Source organism: Podarcis liolepis, assembly GCF_965112155.1.
Source record: "Podarcis liolepis genome assembly, chromosome: 13".
NCBI lineage: Eukaryota > Metazoa > Chordata > Lepidosauria > Squamata > Lacertidae > Podarcis > Podarcis liolepis.
Window position 1 is genome coordinate 57334880 of NC_139573.1, and position 21250 is coordinate 57356129.

The 21250-nt window shown below is 42.7% G+C and overlaps 2 protein-coding genes across 10 annotated transcripts in view; one reads left to right on the forward strand and one right to left on the reverse strand.

Annotated features, from left to right (window-relative positions):
* Positions 1-9753, forward strand: part of UNG (uracil DNA glycosylase) — an 81737-nt gene extending 71984 nt beyond the window's left edge. Inside the window, exons 2-8 of one of the 3 annotated variants that reach the window (XM_083470981.1) lie at positions 3874-4082; positions 4612-4809; positions 6250-6345; positions 6944-7041; positions 7219-7307; positions 8105-8283; positions 8622-9753. In XM_083470981.1, the coding sequence (XP_083327107.1) occupies positions 3993-4082; positions 4612-4809; positions 6250-6345; positions 6944-7041; positions 7219-7307; positions 8105-8283; positions 8622-8762 (891 nt within the window). In that variant the 5' untranslated portion in view covers positions 3874-3992 and the 3' untranslated portion in view covers positions 8763-9753. Of the gene's footprint in view, positions 1-3873; positions 4083-4497; positions 4810-6249; positions 6346-6943; positions 7042-7218; positions 7308-8104; positions 8284-8621 lie in introns of those variants that run through there. The other 2 variants (XM_083470979.1, XM_083470980.1) reach the window with 2 other exon arrangements.
* ALKBH2 (alkB homolog 2, alpha-ketoglutarate dependent dioxygenase) overlaps positions 1-21250 on the reverse strand; it is a 34939-nt gene that overhangs the window by 4125 nt on the left and 9564 nt on the right. Inside the window, exons 1-4 of one of the 7 annotated variants that reach the window (XM_083471002.1) lie at positions 3846-3971; positions 3230-3390; positions 2457-2789; positions 1209-1410 (exon numbers count right to left, since the gene is read on the reverse strand). In XM_083471002.1, the coding sequence (XP_083327128.1) occupies positions 1209-1410; positions 2457-2745 (491 nt within the window). In that variant the 5' untranslated portion in view covers positions 2746-2789; positions 3230-3390; positions 3846-3971. Of the gene's footprint in view, positions 1-1208; positions 1411-2456; positions 2790-3229; positions 3639-3845; positions 3972-21250 lie in introns of those variants that run through there. The other 6 variants (XM_083471001.1, XM_083471003.1, XM_083471006.1 and 3 more) reach the window with 6 other exon arrangements.

Consider the following 21250-nt stretch of genomic DNA (forward strand, 5'->3'; position numbering starts at 1 on the left):
TTGTTGGAAAATAAAGTGAAAATACTTTCTAAAATGTATACTGTTACATCTGTATTGATACAATGGGCAAGGGATATTGGATATAATATACAATTGTCATCGTGAGAAAAATTATGGAGGGAAGACTTAAAATGTACAGCATGCTGTACGTTGAAGGAAAACTATGAAAATGATGTACTGTTGGTATTAAACTCCTACTAAATTAACAAAAATGTATAGAACTACTACAAATATTTGTTGGAAGCGCAAAGAGAAAGAAGGCACCTTCTACTATATGTGGTGGATGTGTAAGATAGCAAAGCATTGGAAAATAATTTATAATGAGTTGAAAAAAATGTTTAAAATAACATTTGTGAAAAAACTAGAAGGTTTTTTTAAAAGGAATTTTAGGTACAAAAATACCAAGGGAGCAGAAAAGATTGTTGTCAGGCTCTGGGGGCTTGGCTTTCTCCCCCTCCCCCCACTTTGGCTACGGATAAGCAGGACAAAGCGACAAGAGTCCCTTGCCATTTAAAGGGCCTTTAATGATCACAGGAAAAGAACAAAGCATCCATTCCCGAGATAAAGGTGCTCCCAATTAAGCTTCCCTCCCCGGCATCTCACAACCATTGAGCCTTCTGCATAGCAACCTTATCAGCTCTCCTTGCCCTTGGAGATAAAGGCTGGACACTCTGCAGCAAAGGGGAGTCAGTTCTCTCTCTCTTTCTACTTCTCCTAGCTGTTCCCCACTCAGCTCTGCCCAGCTGTTATTTTCCGATGTAACATGAACAATGGTATAAATTGAATATTAAAGATAAATAGAGAACTTTACAGGATGCAGGTGGGAAAAGATTAATAATGGAACCCATGGAAGGGTGGCAGGAAGTCCAAGGACTCAGAGAATCCTATTTTTTATGATTATGACTGAAATTTGAATTTAAGTGTTAAATGCAAAAATTAATGTCCTTTTGTTCCCATAAACTCAGTATCATGTAACTCTGCTGGCAGCGGCTGGTGGGAAATGTAGTCCAAAAACATCTGGAGAGCAGCAGTTGGCAAACGTAGTCAAGGGCAGCTCCTGTAGAATTGCAGTAGGATGTCAAGCTCCTCCTGCACTGCCCTCTGTATGTCACAACAGCAGTCACAAGTTAGTGTAAGGGACTGGGCATGGAGAACTGGTTCCCTGGTGCTCAATGCCATACTAACCACCACCACCTGCCCAACGTTACCTGTTAATGAGAACAAAATTGAAGGTGTCCCCGGTGATTAGCTGGATTTGGTCTCTTATGTGATCCAGAACTGGAATCCATGGCTTGGGCGAGAAAGTGACACCTGAGTATGTGTACGTCAAGCCAGCATCCCCGTAGGTCACTTGTTTCCTTGGGATGTTGTGCCACTTTCCAAATATGTGGAGTTTAGTGAACTCTCCTGCTTTGAAAAAAAGATGACAAACTCAAGATGGGCTTTCATAACCAGATGCAGGGAAGAAATGCCACCAAGTAAAAATTTCCCCTGAGAGCAGTGGTGGGGAAGCTGTGGTGGCCCCCCAATTCAATTCACGGGGCCCTCTGGACACTGCAGTTGATCTCTGCTTCCTGCATCACCACCCCTCTAGAAACTGCTTTTCCTTCCATGCCGTGTGTGAGTTTGTGTGCAAAGGAGAAAGGGAGAGCAGGAGAGACAGATGTAGAGGAGAAAACCTCTTGCCGCAAGTTGGGAGAGGCCAGAGGGAGAGAAGAATGTTTCACACAGAGACATACACAACAGTATGTAACTCTGCAAATTTAACCTGGTACGTTCTGCATGCAAAGCAGGTGCTCTACAACTGAGCTATGGCCCTTCCCCATTAAAACAACCCTCTTCACTGCTGCCCCCTGCCCAACGGCCATTCAGTGAGAAACTGCTTCTCAGCCTGGCTATTATTATCACTACTGCCCCTGAAGACGGTTTGGAAGCTTCAGCTGGTGCAGAATTTGACAGTCAGGTTGCTCACTGGGGCAAGACGGTTTGAGCGTTCACACTGATCCTGGCCTGATTGCACTGGCTGCCAGTTAGTTTCCGGGTCCAATTCAAAGTGCTGGTTTTGACCTATAAAGCCTTAAACAGCTCAGGACCACAATAGCTATGTAATGGCTGTTTGTGGAATGCTCTCCCCAGGAAGGTTTGCTTGGTGCCTTCATTATATATTTTTAGGCACCAGGCAAAAACATTCCTCTTCAGCCAGGCTAATTAAGATTCTACAGCCTTTTAAACGTGTTGTTGGAGGGGGGTTATTGTTTCGTTTTTGACTTTTTATTTTGTGCTTTTATCTTGTATCTTTATCTTGTGAACTGCCCAGAGATCTTCAGGTGAAGGGTGGTATATAAGTTTAATAAATAATAATAGCTATAAAAATGAGGAAATCTATTTATAGTATGCTCCAGATAGCCCTGCCGCACAGAGAATTCATGAAAGATTCAAAGATCAGATCTGTTTACCTTCAAAATATTCCACTTCCTTTTCAAGCTCCTGGAAGATCCTGTCAGCCTCTGCTTTGTTGAAAAGGATCCTATAATCGCAGTTTAGCCCTTCTGCCCGGATGTGTTTCCATGAAGCACCAACCAAGGGAGTCTTGCTTTGGTGGGATGCATCCAGCTTGGGCCTCTTCTTGCTTCTTCCACTGCCTTCCGCACCAGAGTCAGCCTCCTCCCGCTCTGGCCCAGGGGACTTCCTCTTGTTCTTTGTTGCTGTGGTCTTAAGAGGCCCCCGGACAATGAATTTCTCCATCGCCAGTTGCTACGCACCTCAATAGAGGCGGTAGGAGGGCAAGCCTGTGATTGACCAGAACCAGATTAGATATGCCTGGAGTGGGGCGCTCCTGGCTGTGGGGTGTTCTTTTTACTAATATACTTGCAGCAGCTGGAAACTATAATTTGTGGTGTCTGCAAAGGATCTCTTTACCCAAGGGATAGGGAGCCTTTGGCCGGCTGGATGGTGCTGTATTCCAATTCCCATCAATCCTAGCTTGCATGGCCAACAGTCAGGGATAACTGTCACAGTCCAACAACATCTGCTGGCACCTGGCTGGGGAACACTGGCTTGGACAAGCTGACATCTGTAATTATGGAGGCTGGCAAAATGGAACCTCCAAGTTCAGAAGCAAGGTACCCCTGTATACCAGGTGCCGGGGATACACTGTAGGGGAAGGCTGCTCCTTCATGCCTTAGGGTTAAAATGCTATGCTACGGCTGCCCTCCAGTGCCCGTCTTACCTCCTGCAATGCCCAGGATATTCTCCAAGGCTCCTCCTGGAGCCGAGGCCAGGGAGCCTCACTGCCTGAATCCTGTTTCAGGCCCCACCTTCGTCTCCTTTCCAGTCACTCCTTGCAGCTCCTCCCTTCCTGCAAAAGGTACTAACCGAGAGCCCTGCCTGCTAGAAAGAAAAATGGTAGTGTTGTTATTTCAGAACAAGACAAAGTCTGCTCGCTCCATCTCGAGGGCTTCCCAAGCATCGTAAAAGCTTCTCATGAATGTAAAATCAAAATTGCAAAACATAACCTGGGAGCAGCACAGGCGCACTTTCCAATATTATTTTTGATCACACTTTGTAAGGTTGATTCTACTTTGAGGTGATCTGCGGAGGCGGAGCCCCTGCTCTTTCCCCCTAACGCGCATGTTCATCACGCAAGTCGGCAACCATAGCGTGCAATGGAAGGCCTCTTGCAAGGAGGACGAGCCTTCTCGCTATTTCCTCCCGCCTCCGTTTGCCGCCGCGGACCCGCCTTCCGAGAACAGGCGCTGCGCATGCGCCCAAGGAGCGGGCGGGCGGGACCCAGGCGCTCCTCGGCTGCGCATGCGCGCTCGCTTTGGCGCCAATTTAAAGCGTACCTGAAGCGGGAGCGGGCGGCGGCGGCAGCGGGTCTTGCCGTGAGGGGCAGAAGAGCTGAGCCAGCGGCTGCTGAGCCTTCTGCCTTTCCCTCGGCGCCCTTCTCTCCCGAGCTGCAGCGCCGGAGCCCGTCTGCCAGCGGAGCCACCATGATCGGCCAGAAGACGCTGCTCTCCTTCTTCTCGGCGGCGCAGGCCAAGAAGCGGAGCCGCTCCCCGGAGCCAGTCGGGGCCGCTGAGGTACAAAGGGAGCCAGGCGAGAGGGGACGGGGAGAAAAAGGCGCCTTCCTAAGGTACCGGCGCCTTCTCCTTCCAGCGGGGGAGAAAAAGGCGCCTTCCTGAGGTACCGGCCAATGGGAAGCGCTTTAGCCGCCCTCAAGCCAATGGGAAGCGTCCGGGGGTGGGACTAAGTCCGAATCGGTGCTCTTAACCAAGAAGAGCTAGGGCTACCTTGGCAACAGAGATCAACTGAGGGCAGGGGCTTTCAAGCAGAACTGCGATAGGGCGAGCGGGCTGCAGGGCTCGGGACCGGCGGCCAATTAGGAAGCTGTTTTGATGGCCCGTAACCAATGAGAAAGGAGGGGGCGCTATCTCGCAGGTGATAGGCCGATACACGGCGCTTTGGGTGTCGCTGGCCAATTGGGCGCGAAAGTCGCCCGTGTTTTGTTTTCTCATGGCGGCGGCGGCGGGCCCTGGTCTGGCCTCGCTCCGCCGCTGCCTCGCTCCTGCTGCCGCCTGGCCGCCCCTCACGCGCTTCTTCCGCCCGCAGGCCGGCTCTCCGAAGAGGTCGAAGGCTGGCGCTCCGTCCCCGCCTCTCAGCCCGGAGCAGCTGGAGCGGATCCGCCGGAACAAAGAGGCGGCCTTGCAGAGACTCGCTTCCCGCCTCAGCAGCCTCGCTCCTCCGGAGGTCGCGCCGGACTGGAGGCTCGCGCTCGCCGGGGAGTTCGCCAAGCCCTACTTCGCCCAGGTGGGCCAGAGGCGGAGAGGAAGGCGGGGGGCTGCCATGGGCAGGGCAAGGGTGACGCGGCGGAGAAGGGGCTCAGCCCATCTCCCCTACCTGGCGGCCTTTGAACTGGAGAGAAGGTCGATGCAACGCACCTGATGCGAGCAAAGGATGTGCTCCCGCACGGAGCTGCAGTCCGGGCCACTTTAATAGATCCCCCCCTTAATTTATCATATCGAAAACAGGCCTGCTGTTGCTGTGCTGTGTTAAATGGACTGTACCAAAATCTGCACACTTGCCTGCCTTGGTGCCTATCTCTTTCCTCCTTTACAGACATGCATTTCTTCCCTTTCTGTTTTATGCCACATAGCTTATTCAGTTTTATGCCACTTTAGCTTATTCAGTTTTATGCCACTTTAGCTTATTCAGTACTTGGTAGCAGACCTCTATGCTTGTTACTCACGCAAGTGTGCCGCTGGGTTCAATAGGGCTTCCTAGCAAGTGTGTGTAGGGTTATTTATATATTTATGATTAAAGTTTTCCTTGGCTTAAACACCTTGTCTCTTTTTTCAAGTTGTGCTGTACAGTCTTTTCTACAGATCAGTTACATTGTTGAGTACAGTATAAGGTTTGGGAGAGGAGGGGTGGTGGTGAAATTGTGTGTGTAGGGTTTTAGTCCTGCAACCTGGTCTTTTGTATCTTTGCATGGAAGCAGTTCCTTCTATATTTCATGGAGCTAGCACTCATGGAAATTTACATAGGATGTGGTCTTACTCTCCTTGTGTATACTGTATTTACAGAATAATTAAGTGGTTATTCCTGTCTACCTTGCGGGCCCAAAGTGGCATTAACAGTTCCTCCAAAACCATTATTGATCAGCCTTTATATACGAGAGAGATGCAAAAGTATTTAGTTTGATCTACCCTGTCTCAAGAAGCTCCTGGTGGCTAGAAGTATTTTGTTAATTATTGAGCATGTATCTTGCTGCAACTGACGTTGGAGTCCATAGATGTTAGGCAAGAAGCTGTGGCTAAAAATTGGAGAGGGACTCCAGGGTCATCACTTGTCCTGAAATGGGAGGCTCCACTTTGCAATGTTCCCCTCACTTTCAAGCATGTTTCTCAAGTTTCTGTATCTCTTGAAAGTTCATCACAACTTTTCTGAAAACTCAGCCGCCTGGCTTATATCATGGGATCCAATTTCAAGTCTGGGTGAAGCAAACTCTTCACATCTTTAAAAACAATTGGCTGGCTGGCCTCTCTTTAAAGCCTTGGGCATTAATGGGATGTATTGACAGAAGAAAGCTTTATGCGATAACTGAATTGAAATTTTAAAATGACTGCTTGAAACACAATATTGTGTGTGATGCCTAGGTGCTTGTGTGCACTCAAACCGCTACCTACTTAACCTGCTGGCCCTCCTTAACCAGGATTTGAAACTGTCTGCTTCTGTTTCCCAAAACAGCTAATGGACTTTGTTGCTGCAGAGCGCAAACGCTACACAGTGTATCCAGCTGTGCATCAAGTCTTCACCTGGACTCAGATGTGCAGTATCCGTGATGTGAGTAAACCTGGTACAATCAGCCCTACATTTATTCTACCTTTTCCTTCAGGAGTCACTAAGTTGTCAGTGATATCTTCTCTTTTTTCCGCCTCTAGATAAGCGTTGCACTTTGTGTCTGCATTGTTTTGAAAACCATGGGCTAGTAACAATAAAGTTTGGTGCTGCTAGTTGCATTTTGGCCTCAGAATGTTTTGCATACACTACTGTATCTAAGTTGTCCTGACTGTAAAGGGAGGCCACTATTAGTTAATCCAATTGGATAAATGCTAGGTGAAGCTGAAAGGAATGGAATGGAATGGTGGGGCTTCCTTAAAACTACCCATGTTCTGAGATTTGAACATGGAGCTTTTAATCAAGCACGCTACATCATAATAATTTATAATCATTTATTATTTGTACCCCATCTGACTGGGTTGCCCATGAACTGTGGTGTTTATATAGTTGTCTCATTGGTCTTCTCTGGAACACACGAAAGAGCAAGGGATAACCAGCCACATACTGTGTCCTACCAAAGGAACGTATTAAACTGGGCAGAGATGAATGACAGCAGGAGTGATTGTATTGAACAAATTTTCGCTTTTGTAACTTTGTTCAGGTAAAAGCTGTCATCTTGGGCCAAGACCCGTATCATGGACCCAACCAAGCACATGGACTCTGTTTCAGCGTCCAGAGACCAGTTCCACCTCCACCCAGGTAAGATTAGGCTTTAAACTTTGTAGTCCTATTAGGAACAGATATGCAATACTGCCTTTCCATTAGTCTTTCATTTGCATAGTTATCACTAATATGTTGTTATGTTATAAATGAAATTCCTATGATACAAATGCATGAGAGGAAGTCTGTCAACACCTTTCTGATTTTTGATCGTAGCCTAGAGAACATCTACAAAGAACTGGCTGAAGACATAGAAGGCTTTTCTCATCCTGGCCATGGAGACTTGACCGGGTGGGCTAAACAAGGTGAAGCAGGATCAAAGTTTGTTGGGCGCTTTTCCCCCTGTGGTGGGCTTCCCCCAGCTGCTATCATGTGTGTTGGTTTCACCTTCTGGATACAGATTGCTTCTTTCCAGCCGCCAATGGTAGTACTTGCAGCAGTGGATGGAGAATTCCTTTTAGCACGCCCCAGATTTTAGCAAGGAAACAGCCCCTGAACATCCAACACAATCCCAGCCTCCTCCTGCTTCAGAGAGGCTAGATCTTGCTGAAAAGAGCAAGCTTAGCTCAAATACAGTGGTACTCTGGTTGCAAACGGGATCCGTTCCGGAGCCCCGTTCGCAACATGAGCAGAACGCAACCTGCTTCTGCGCATGCGCGTGACTTCATTTTGCACATCTGCGCATGCGCGAGCGGCAAAACCCGGAAGTAACCCTTTCCGGTATTTCCGGGTCGCCGCAGGACGCAACCTGAAAAAACGTATCATGAAGCAAACGTAACACGAGGTATGACTGTACAGTACAGACTTTACAGAACAGTGGATAGTTTTGCTGCTACATGCAGCTCCTTTACAGAACAGCTGCTTATTATAAGTTTATACAGCCATTAGCATTAAATTAAACACACAAGCTACAATAAAATGCCCTCAAATACGCTGGGAGGTGGGGGTTGACCTCTTCTGGTGTTGCAAAATTTGGCTGGGATAAACATATTTTGGGTGCAGAGTATTGATCATTTGCCCTTCCTAGCAGCAAAAGCAGCATATTTTTATTTAATGTTTTCTGCATGCTTGCTCACCCTTTCCTGTTTCATTTTCAACCTAGGAGTACTGCTACTCAATGCTGTTCTTACAGTCCGAGCACACCAAGCCAACTCCCACAAAGAGAAGGGCTGGGAGCAGTTCACAGACGCAGTGGTCTCCTGGCTAAACAGCAACTTGGATGGTGTGGTCTTCATGCTTTGGGGGGCTTATGCTCAGAGGAAAGGCAGCTCTATTGACAGGGTAAGTGCACCGTTGCTTTTCCATTCCTCTGGAAGTGACACTAGTCTGGACAGTGGGGAAAAGGCTGGAAGCTGGTCTGTGTGGTATGCAGCATGGAATCTAATCCTGAGCTTGGATTATGGCCTCATGCAGCACCCATTAGAGTACATTGTTTTAAAAGGGTATTCTGGGACTGCAGAACTGGGATTATTAGAGGATGGGCTCAGGTTTGGTCAGTGTTTCTGTTAAATGATATTGGTCCATGGAACAGCAGTACAAAACCTAAGATTCTGCAAATGTGGTGGCAGTTCAGTGGGGTGGGATGATTACAAGGTCTTAACATCTCTGATTTCTTGCAGAAACGGCACCACGTCCTACAGACAGCTCACCCTTCACCCCTGTCAGTGCACAGGGGTTTCTTTGGCTGTAAGCATTTCTCTAAAACAAATGAATTGCTGAAAAAGTCTGGGAAGAAGCCCATTGATTGGAGCACCCTGTGACACAGAATTTGAAACCAACTGTGTTTGATTCTTAGAGTACAGTCACTACTTGGGAATAATTCTTTGGATTTGTTTTAATTGAATGTGCCAGATCAAAGAGTCTACTCCAAATCTCTTATTTTGGAGTAGCTTTGAATTTAATGGAATTAATCCTGAAAATGTGTTTTTCACATTTTTGGTGCATTTTGGGACAAAAATAGATTGGCTGAGATGTTAGCCTTTTTATGTTCACTCTGGCTAGTGCCAAGGAAGGCATTCCATTCTGTTATTAGCTATTGTAAAATGGGCTTGTTGGTTTTTACTCCCCATCTTGTACATCTCATGTTGAGGGAAATGAAAGCACCTTTTCATATATATTTTTACACCAAAGAATTTCATTTTTCATTTTTGGCCCACTCAGTGAAGTATCCATTTAGCAAACTGTTTATGATGTACAAATCAATGTCTTATTTAGTCTTCTAAGCTTGTCCTTTTATCAGTTGTCAATTAAAAGTTGCATCAGTTGCTGTGAACTATGACCCTGTTTTCTGAGGTCTGCAGGAATTAGATCAGCTGTGGCAAAGTCAAAGGATTCCAGTTGCTTTTTTCTTATTGGGATAGGGAAAGGATGGAGCCAGATGTTGGAAAGCATTGCCTGACCTATAGGAGAAATGGGGTCCCCAGTGCTAATGGTGGTTGTGTTAGGGAAAACAGCACACATGAAAATCTTACCCAGCCACAGTTGGCAGCTAAACTTCTGTTGCAGGTATTGGGCTTGTAGGAGCCAACATTATCAACTTCTGTAAATTATAAGAAAGTCTGGCATACCCTTTTTATGTGCAAATTGCATAATAAGATATTCTGTTCTGGTATGTTTTAAATACCAAATTATGACTTGTACTTGTGGTGGTTTTTTTTACTCTTTGTACGACTAGGTGACAACAATGCAACTAATTTTTTTTACAGTCACTGTATATTTGTTATAAAAATAAACATATTTGTTATTTGCTGTTTGTTGGCTCCCCCCGCTGCTTCTTTTGCATATGTGTTATTAAATTTATTACCCACATTTCACCAGCAGTTCCCAGGGTGGGTTGCAACAATTTAAAATTGGGAATTAAAAACAGTTAAAATGTATTGCATATGCAAGAATAAGGTGGATCCTGAAAACACAGATTTCAGGCGCCAAAGGCCAGGGTAACGCAATGCACTTTAAGCACTCGCCAAAAACTTTATAGTGAGGCAGCCAGATGCACCTCTGGGAAAGGAGCACCACAGCCGAGGTCTACAGACTTATTGAATTACAATAAATCTCAGCAAGTTTCCAATTAGTTATTGAAATGAGAATGACTGTTAGCGAAACACACTGTACCAGAGTTGTTCATGCGTAGTGGGGTCCAGATAGTATTATCTACTGAAAAGGTTAGGATAAGATACCATATTTCTAAGAGGTTGCCAGCACCTTGGGTGGAGCATTTGACTGGTGAGTTTCTCCATTAATGCTACTGTCCACACTCCTGAGAAAACTGAACTATGCTGAAATGGCTAAAATGACCGAAAGAATCAGTAATCGGGAAGACCAAAATTTTAATAAGTTATACATTTCCCCCATTCCTTATCTTAATTGTAAATAGTTAAAATCGTTAGTAGGATTGGAATAACACTTGTAGTTTAAGGTTGAATTCTGGACATAATGGCCGAGGTAAAGGACTTGGAGTATTATAAAAGATGCGTGAGGAAATTATGAATAATCGCCAATAGCACAACATTTGTAGGGTGCCCAGCTGGGCACCTTCTTTGCTGGAAGACGCATCCCTGTTCTGATCTATGCAGATGATGCAGCAATGCAGTGGTACCTGGGATTACATACGCTTCAGGTCACAGACTCCGCTAACCCAGAAATATTACCTCGGGTTAAGAACTTTGCTTCAGGATCAGAACAGAAATCATGCTCCGGCAGCAACAGGAGGCCCCATTAGCTAAAGTGGTGCTTCAGGTTAAGAACGGACCTCCGGAACGAATTAAGTTCTTAACCCAAGGTACCACTGTACATGGGTAGGCAAACTAAGGCCCGGGGGCCGGATGCGGCCCAATTGCCTTATCAGTCTGGCCCGCGGATGGTCCAGGAATCAGCGTGTTTTTACATGCATAGAATGTGTGCTTTTATTTAAAATGCATCTCTGGGTTATTTGTGGGGCATAGAAATTTGTTCATCCCCACTCCCCCATATAGTCCGCCCCCCCCCAAGGTCTGAGGGACAGTGGGCCGGCCCCCTGCTGACAAAGTTTTCTGACCCGTGACCTTTTAGGACACATGACATAAGTGGAATATGGAATGCTGCAGCATTATGCACTTGATGTGGAACCCAGACACTTTCTTCTGAAGGTGAAAGGAGTTGAGACGTAAGCCGTTTCTTCTTTGATGGAAGATCAAGAAAAACTTTGCTATAAACTTTGATAATTATTATGGACAAAATAGTTATGGACAAGTCTGTGCTTATTTACTTACTTACTTACACATACACACACACTTGTCTTATAGCCCGTGGAAAGATGGGCTATACATATTTTAAATAAATACCTGACCCATATGGGCAAATAGTTTGATGGAGGAAGTAATTTTTCAGGAAGAAGAGCAAGATTATTGCTGTATTCTCTGAAATAATGAGAGTCAGAATTAGGGAAATCAATTTCTGATTGTCTTGAATGTACATTCTGTTTGGATGTGTCTAATAAGCCTCCTTCTGAACTGCTGTGCACATGACTAGAAAATCAAGGGCAGAGCCCTGCTAAACTTGTTTTGCTGGTGATCTCAATTTAGTTAGCACCACAGAACACGCAGTTCCTTTTTGGTGTTCAGTTTATGAAAGTTAACAGTAGAAACTGACAAATTCTTTCTTTTGTACTCCCCCCTTGTCCTTTCCCCCAGTGTTACAAAACGTGGGTTAACCCAAGCAGGATGTCTACCAAGGCATTTCAGAATGAACTCTATGCTCTTGGTAGCAAGCTATGGCTCAAGCTCGAGGGACTACCAAAGGCTGAACCTTGGGAGATTGTGTTCTTTTTCTTCATCATCTTGTTCATTGGTACGTATGAATCATGCTTGCAACTTTCTGAGCTCGTCAGATGGGTCTATTTTGTCATTCAGGAGCTATGAATAATCTATTCTTTTTTTTGAGCTTTTCTTTAATCTACATGGTTTCTGATTCCTCAGCAATTGTGATGCTCAGGACAGGCTTTAAGTAAAGGTTTGTAAGAATTCAGTGCAGATCTACGCTGCTAAGTTTCACCATACAATATAAATGCTACATATATATATATATATATATATATATATGTGTGTGTGTGTGTGTGTGTGTGTGTGTGTGAGAGAGAGAATATTTGTGTGGCAGAATCAGGACTGGCAGCCAGCCCCTAGGTTCTACAGCACTTAAAGTTTCAAACTGAACTTTATCATATGAATGGCATGGGAGTCAACATTTACAGAAATGGTTAACTCTGGGTCAAATGGTAGTGTTGCTTTGGGCTACCGTACTACAAGATTATGCATGTAGGGTTTAGAGCTAACAGTGGAATCTCCCAGGATAAAGAGAACGAGGGTCGATTCACACATAACTTCTCATCACTTGCATTCTGAGATGAATGTAGGAAGTGTGCATATCCATTGCAAAGCAGCATATCCAAAGCAGTATGAAAGCTCTGCCTGTGACAGATGTTCAAATATGAAACCGTCATCAAGTGATTAACATGCATGTGTCCAAAGACACACCAGGTGGCATGGAGCAGTTCCTGAAACAAGTGACGGGGTAATTAACAACCACAGATACCGAAGAAAGCTGGCAGATCTAAAAGCAACTGTGTAATGTTTCCTCTGTTGAATTCCAAAGTAGAAAAGCCTGCTTGTGTACTGCGACAAATCCTCCCCCTGTTGGAACTGGGAAAGAGCCAGATGAGCCTAGCCTTCTTTCAGCTAGAACTCTGGGCTAGCCTGAACTAAAGCTTTGTTTCCTTTGCCCTTCACCTGCTGGTACTCCAGTTCTTTACATTAGAAATCAGCTGTACCTTTAAGAACAGCTACTGCCACTCATATTCTGTCTGATTTGCAATGGGGTTTATAATCATTGTGCAGCTTACACCATCCTTTGAGAACTGTGAGTATTATTTCTGTCTCGCTGATGTGCTAGGAGTAATAGTCATTGTACAGCAGAGTGGGTTAGTGTTCGCAAGTTTGAAAGCCATGCAAAATCCTTCCCCAACCCATTACAAGAATTTCCTTTCCCAGTCTCCGCTATAGCCCTAGTGTTGTTTATATCCTTTATCCATTCCACTTCCCAGGCCTCAGAGAACCAGCTGCTTCTTCCTTTCACTCCCTCCCCCTGCCTGTATTTTCTAGGAACCCATTACCTTGACAGTGATCATGACTGCCTACTCTCCACTCCAAGCCTGGGTGCAGCTGGGATAGCAGGAAAGTGCAGGTTACTTTTTTTTGTAGGTGCCAAAAGCAAAACAATGAAAAACAATGAGCATAGTTTGGGCATGCTTGTTCTAGAGCTCTTGTTGTTAGCAACTCTTGTGCCCTCTAGTAATTCCAGAGGACACAAGACAAATCTAAAAGCCACATCTGTCCCTTTCTGTTGTTTTTTTTAAATGATATTTATTGGGAATTTAAAGTTACAGAAAAGAGAAAAGAAAGAAAAGCAAAGAAAAATGAGATTAAACAATACAAATCAATACAAAGAGAATAAGAAGTACCAAACATACCATACACCAAAATCAAAAACAAGAACAAAAAATAAATTTAAAAACAAATCCAATATTCCCATACCCTTATCTTCATTAACTTATTTCCTCGACCTACTCACACCTCCCTTTTTTGTATTCTAATTATTAATTATCTCAGCAAATCCTTTCCATCTTTCACTGTATTCTGTCCTTTAGTTGTCTTAATTTATTTTAGCCTTATCTTACCATAAAAAACCCTAAAACTTAAAAACTTATTTATACATAACTCCTTATAACATTTCTACTAAAGCCTAATAGTTTCATTCCAAGATTTTCCTAACAGTCGTTAATTTTGCAATATTTCTCTAAATGAATTTTTAAACTTTCTGCCAATCTTCATCCACCGTCTCTTCTTCCTGGTCTTGGGTTCTGTCAGTCCTTTCTATCTGTTCCATCTAGTCCATCAACCTGGTGATCTTATGTCCGAGGCTCTTAACTCTTTTCCATGTCCCTTCTGCAGATCTTCTTCATAATTGTACCTGCACTTTACTTTGTCTTCTGCTGGTCTTATTCTTAATTTCCTTCCTTTGTCTCTGAGGAGTAGATCTCGGGGAAGCAACCTAAGAGTGTCTTTATCCCTTCTCGGCCGGTCAGCCCGTTCTCCATGGTTAGCACTAAAATCCATAAAATATTCCAAAACATACTTCAATGCCCCTCCAAAGTTGAGTGCCTCGACCACTCCAATCTCCTCCTGGCCCAAAACTAAATCCCAAAGGTCAGAGCATCCCTGCATAGGAGGATCTGACCAACTTGCCATCTCCAGTCCCGACAGGACTCCGTCTCTCCAAGTCTGCCTCACTCCAGATTCAGTCCTCAGAAACAACAACTTATGCTCCTGCAGGGCCACATCTCTCTCAACTTGTATTACTTGAGGTTCAACAACAACCTCCTCCTTTGTCTTCTCCGCAACTTGCCCTGTCAGGGCAGATTCCTGGGTCAGTTGTTGAGCAGGTTCTATATCAGTGGTCACTGTTTGACCGAAATTATCAATTGCAGTAGTCATCAAATCCATCTTCGCATGAAGCTCCTCCAACAAAGCACTTGTCCTGCACAAAGGAGACACTAAGGTTTCCTGTGTCAACATTCTTATCCAAGGTCAGAGCCTGTTTCTCACGCTCTCTAATCTCTACAGCTGTAGAGTTCCCCAGGTCCACTCCAACAACAGTTCAAAAGCTCCCTCTAGAGGAAACAATTTCTATTTGTATCTGTCAGGGCTGCCTCAGGTCTCAGCTCACAAAAGACCAACGCCAAGTTCTTCTTATATACGAGGATGTTTATTGCAGTTCATTATTGGTTCCACAACCGAGGCGCGCAGCCCCACGTCTGTTAGCCTTAGACCGTTGAAGTCCCCTCTGAATCAGTCCCTCCCCTACACCAGTTTAAGAGGCTTACGCTGCTCCACCTCTTCCTCTCTTTCCTTTTCCGCAGGGTCCTTCTGCCCGCTGGGGTTTCGCCCCTCCTGGATTCCCCTGACGCGGAATCCCCAGACTGCTCTTCCCCCCTCCTGCGGGCTTTGGGACCTGGCTCCTCCGGGCTCCCTGTTCTTCCGCGCGCCTCCACATTTGAACTTGGCGCGCGCGCCCAACCTCTAACCTTCCTTTTGACAGTTATACTACTCCCTCCACTACTCCCCTCCCCTTCCGGGAGGGTGGCTTGCTCCGACCTCCCTTCCTTCTCTGCTGCCGGAGCTGCTTCCTCTTTTTTTTTTTCCAAATGCTTTTTATTATATTTCCTTCATCATACACATCCAAAAAAGCACAACCAAAAAGGTACGTTAAAAATTAGACATTAAACATTAGAAAAACACTAAATAGAAAAAGAAAAATAAAGAGAGAGGAATAAAAGAAAAGAAAAAGAAAAGACACATACCACACGTTTACATCGACTTCCTTCCCTCCTGATTTCGGGTTTCTACTTTTAATAAATTCATCTTACAGCTGGTGTTGGTTTTTAGTTTATAACATCGGAGGAGTTAAATCAGACCTACTGCAGTTGTTAAGTTACCAGAGTTGCCTTCACTATATACCATAAATTTATTCCAATCCTCTTTTAACTTTGTATTTTTTTTATTTCTAATTCTTTGCGTCATTCTTGCCAATTCTATAAAATCATATAGCTTCAGTTGCCAATCCTTCACCGTTGGTGTAGTTGGGTTTTTCCAATTTTGGGCAATTAGCATTCTAGCCGCAGCTGTTGCGTATTGGAACAGGGTTTTATCTTTTTCCGGTATTTCTTTTCCAACCATCCCTAGTAAAAAGGCCTCTGGTTTTTTGGGAAATGTGAGTCTAAATATTTTTTTTAGTTCGTCATATATCTGATTCCAAAATTTTTTTATTCCCTCACATGTCCACCACATATGTATAAAGTTCCCTTCATTTGTTTTACATCTCCAGCAGGCCTTGTTACCAGTCTTGTACATCCTATTTAGTTTTTCTGGCGTTAAATACCATCTGTATATCATCTTTTCTAAGTTTTCTCTGATTGCTACACTTGCTGTGAATTTTATTCCCTGATTCCATAATTTCGACCATTTCTCTTATTCTATATTATGCCCCAAATCTCTTGCCCACTTTACCATAACTTCTTTAATTTCTACATCTTTTGTATCCTCTTCCAATAAGATATTATACATTTTGGATAATAATTTAGATTTACTTTCAATTATTTCAATTTGGAATTTTGATTTCTTTTCGCTCATTCCTACTTTCTTGTCTTCCGTCCATCTTGCATTGATTTGATGGTACTGTAACCAACCTTTCAGCTTTCCTTTCAGTTCCTCGTACGGTCTTAGTTTCCAGTTTTCATGGGAGCTTGTCAGTAAATCTTCATATGTTAAGTTTTTCTCTTCCAGGTTTTTTTAAATGATAAAATGTCTATTGGGGACAGCCACCAGGGTGTTCTTGGTTCTAACAATTTTTTATTTCTTTCCCATACTTCATATAGTGGACCTCTAATGATGTGATTCGAAAAGCTCTTATGTGTTCTTCCTTTATTTAACCAAAGGTAGGCGTGCCAACCCCACCTGTTATCCACACCTTCAAGTTCCAATAAATCCGTGTTCTCCAAAGTTATCCAATCTTTCACCCAGCATAAGCAGGCAGCTTCATAGTATAGTTTTAAGTTAGGTACCGCCATCCCCCCTCTCTCCTTTCGGTCTGTGAGTAATTTGTATCTGATCCTTGGCCTTTTTCCCTGCCATATAAATCTTGAGAGGACTTTCTGCCAGTCTTTGAATATTTTGGTCCCTCTAATAACCGGGATATTCTGAAAAAGGAACAGCATCTTGGGAAGAGTGTTCATTTTTATTGCCTCCATCCTACCGAGCCACGAAAGGTTAACTCTGCTCCAGACGTCCAGATCTTTTTTAATTTTATTCCAGGTCGTTGTATAATTATCTTCAATTAGATTTATATTTTTTGGTGTAAGCCAAATGCCTAAATATTTTACTTTTTTAGTCACTTTAATTCCGTGTTGACTCTCTAATTTTTCTTTTATATCATTTCTCAAATTCTTTGTTAATATTTTGGTCTTTGATCTATTCAATTTGAATCCTGCTAGTCTACCATATTCTTCTAATATCTCCAGCGCCTTTTCGATGCTCCCTTGCGGCTCTTCTAAGGATAACATCAAGTCATCCGCGTAGGCTTTTAGTTTAAACTCCTTTGATCCTATTTTGATTCCTTTGATCTCAGGTGTTAATCTTATTTTATTTGCTAAGACTTCTAAAACCGTAATGAATAGGAGCGGGGAGAGGGGGCAGCCTTGCCTGGTTCCTTTTTCAATTTGGAACGTGTTTGTAAGATTATTATTTATCACCAGTTTGGCAGATTGGTTTGAATATATTGCCTGTATTCCTCTCAGAAATTCTCCCTCTATCCCCGCTTCCTCCATAGTCTTTAATAAGAACTGCCAAGAAACATTATCGAACGCCTTTTCGGCATCTATGAAGATCAAGGCCGCTGGTATGTTGTTGTTGATTTCCAGATATTCGATTAAGTTTATAGTATGTCTCACATTATCCTTCAGGAATCTATTTGGTAAAAAGCCTGCTTGGTCTTTGTGAATTAAATTCAGCAGGCACTTTTTTAATTTGTTTGCCATGATATCAGCGTATATTTTGTAATCGTTGTTCAGTAGGGATATTGGCCTGTAATTTTTAATACACATTTTGTCTGCATCCGGTTTTGGAATTAATGTTATGAAGGCTTCCCTCCACGACTCAGGTATTCTCCCTCCTCTCAAGATGTTGTTCATTGTATCACAGAGCACCGATGATAGTTGATTTCCTAGAACTTTGTAATATTTGGCCGAAAGACCATCCGGGCCTGGAGCTTTTCCTATTTTCATTTTTTTTATAGCATTTTGAACCTCTTCTATGTTAATGGGTTTGTTTAGTTGACATCTTTCTTCCTCCGTGATGGTCTTCCCTTTATGTCTCTTTAGATATCTTTCTATTTGCATTGGGTCCTCTTCCCCCTTCTTATATAGTTCTTCATAAAATTCCAGAAACTTTTTTTGTATTTTGATTGGGTCTACTATCAGATCTTCCTCTACTTTTATTTTATTTATCATATTCTGTTTCTGTCTTTTTCTCAGTTGCCAGGCCAAGAATTTCCCTGTTTTGTTCGCTGACTCAAAGTATCTTTGCTTCATTAGTTTGATTCTCCATTCAATTTCTTGACTCGTCAGCATCGAATATTGTGTTTGTAACATTTTTATTGCTCGAATACTTTGCTCATCCTTCGGGTGTTCTGTTAATTTTTTCTCATACTCTCCTAGCTGCTTAAGTATTTCTTCTTTCTTCTGCTGTCTTATCTTCTTCTTGTAGTTGTTTTGCTGAATAAATAGGCCTCTTATTACCGCCTTACTGGCGTCCCAGACCACTTCCGTGCTTGTTCCTGTATTTAGATTTAAGTTAAAGTATTCTTTTAGGGTGGTTTTGGCCTTTTCAATAACGTCGTCATTTTCTAACAGGTATTCATTTAATCTCCATCTGAAGCTTCCCTGTGTTATCCCTTTGATTTCCAGAGTTATCATGTTATGATCTGAAAATGTTCTTGGGTGAATTTCACAACTTATTGTTCTTAGAGTAAGTGCTCTCGAGGTCCAGATCTGATCTATTCTGCCCCAGCTTTTATGTGCTTCGGAAAAGAAGGTGAACTGCTTTTCTGTTGGGTGTTTATATCTCCATATGTCTATTAAGTCTAGGTTTTCTTCCAAATCTTGGAATGATTTCGGTAACTTTCCTTGATTTCGTTTTCTGTTTTCCGTTTGTCTATCCCTTTCTGGTGACGGTACCGCGTTGAAGTCTCCCAATAATATCGTCTTGTTGTCATCTAGATCTAATAATACTTGTTCTAGGGGTGGTCTCAACAGAAATAGATAGATTAAGGAAAACTAAGACAGAAGGAGGGAAACTACCTAAGATATTTTTTGAAATGGTGAAGAACTATAACTTGGTAGATATATGGAGATTGAGACACCCCATGGAGAAACAATTTACATTTCATTCAGGACCGAATGAATCACTGTCAAGATTAGACCAAATTTGGATATCAAATGAACTAACAGTAAGAACTACAAAAATTGAAATACAGGCCAAAATTATCTCCGACCACAACCCCATAATAATGGAGATGAAGGGGGTTGAAGGACGAACTTTCAGATGGAGATTAAATGATAACTTATGGGATGACCAAAAATTTGTGGAAAAGATTCGGACGAAATTATTGGAGTACTTCATAGATAACCAAGATAAAGGGGTTAAAATAAACGTGGTATGGGACGCGAGTAAGGCAGTCATGAGGGGCCTGCTCATCCAACAAAATGCATGGAAAAAGAAAAATAAAGAAAAAAGAACTAAGGAGATTTTGAGACAGATTATGGATTGTGAACAAAAACTAATTAAAAAACCAAATAATGAAAGGATATTGCAGGAAATAAAATCCCTCCAAACCCAATTTGCAATGTTGATAAATAAGGAGGTTGAGTGGAACATCAAAAGATTAAGACAGAGAAATTTTGAATTTGCTAATAAGCCAGGAAAATGGCTTGCGTGGCAAGTCAAAAAAAGAAAGGAACAAAACACAATAAACAAAATACAAATAAACGGAGAAGAGATAACTGAACCAAAAGGGATTAGAAGAGGATTTGTGGAGTTTTACGAGCAACTATACAGGAATAAGGATAGAAACAACAATAGGAAAATAGAGAGATATTTAAAAGAGAAAATGGTAAGGAAGATTTCGATAGAGCAAAGAGAAATGTTAAATGCCCCCATTTCCAGAGAGGAAGCAGAGGAAGTGATAAAGGAACTGAAAAGAGGTAAAGCCCCGGGCCCAGATGGGTTTACTGCGAGCTACTATAAAGAAATGAAAGATATATTGACGGTTCCGTTAGTTGAGGTGATGAATAAGACCCTAAAGGAAAAAGAGATCCCAAGCACCTGGAAGGAGGCATTTATCACAATAATTCCAAAACAAGATACTGACCCAACCCAAGTAAAAAATTATAGACCCATTTCCTTATTAAATACAGATTATAAGATTTTTGCAGGAATTTTAGCAAAAAGGCTTAAAAAAATATTAGTGAAGATAATGCATGAGGACCAAGCGGGTTTTCTACCGGGAAGGCAAATAAAAAACAACACAAGAGGCATAATTAATATAATAGAATATTTATCGGACAGAATTGATAAGCCAGCTAGTCTGATTTTTATTGACGCGGAGAAAGCCTTCGATAACGTCACCTGGGACTTCATGCTGAGAAATTTAGAAATTATGGAAGTGGGTCAAGAATTTTGGAATGGGATAAAAGCAATATACACCGAACAGAAAGCGAAGCTGATAATAAATAATGCCATAACAGAAGATATAAAAATATCTAAAGGGACAAGACAGGGCTGCCCGCTCTCTCCGCTGCTCTTTATAGTGGTGTTGGAGGTTCTGCTAAACGCAATAAGGCAAAACAAACAAATTAAGGGAACATCATTAGGTTCAAACGAATACAAAGTTAAAGCATATGCTGATGACGTGGTATTAACGGTAGAAGATCCTATAAACAGCTTAAAGGGAATTCTGGAGGAGATGGAGGAATTCGGGAAGTTAGCTGGATTCAAACTAAATAAGAATAAGACAAAGATGATCGTTAAAAACTTAGACCAAGATAAGATAGAATTATTACAGGAACAAACAGGAATTGAAGTAGTTAAAAAAGTTAAATATTTAGGACTCTGGCTTACCAATAAAAATATTGACCTATACCAAAATAATTATATCCCAGTGTGGAATGAAATTAAGAAAAATCTGGAGATTTGGGCAAGGATGAAATTATCACTCTGGGGTAGAGTGTCCATGGTCAAAATGATGGTACTCCCCAAAATGCTTTTTCTATTCCAAACAATCCCGATAATAAAGGGCACAAAAAACTTTAAAGAATGGCAAAGGGTGATTTCTAGATTTGTCTGGGAAGGAAAGAAGCCCAGAATTAAGTTTAAGATATTAACAGATACCACTGAAAGAGGGGGCTTCGCCCTGCCAGACATGAGACTGTACTACGAGGCGGCATGCCTTTGCTGGATTAAAGAGTGGATAAAGTTGGAGGATACAGAGTTATTGGATTTAGAAGGGTATAAGAACAAATTTGGATGGCATGCCTATTTGTGGAGAGATAAGATAAAAGTACATAAGGGATTTTGCAGCCATATCTTTAAGGGACCTTTGATAGAAG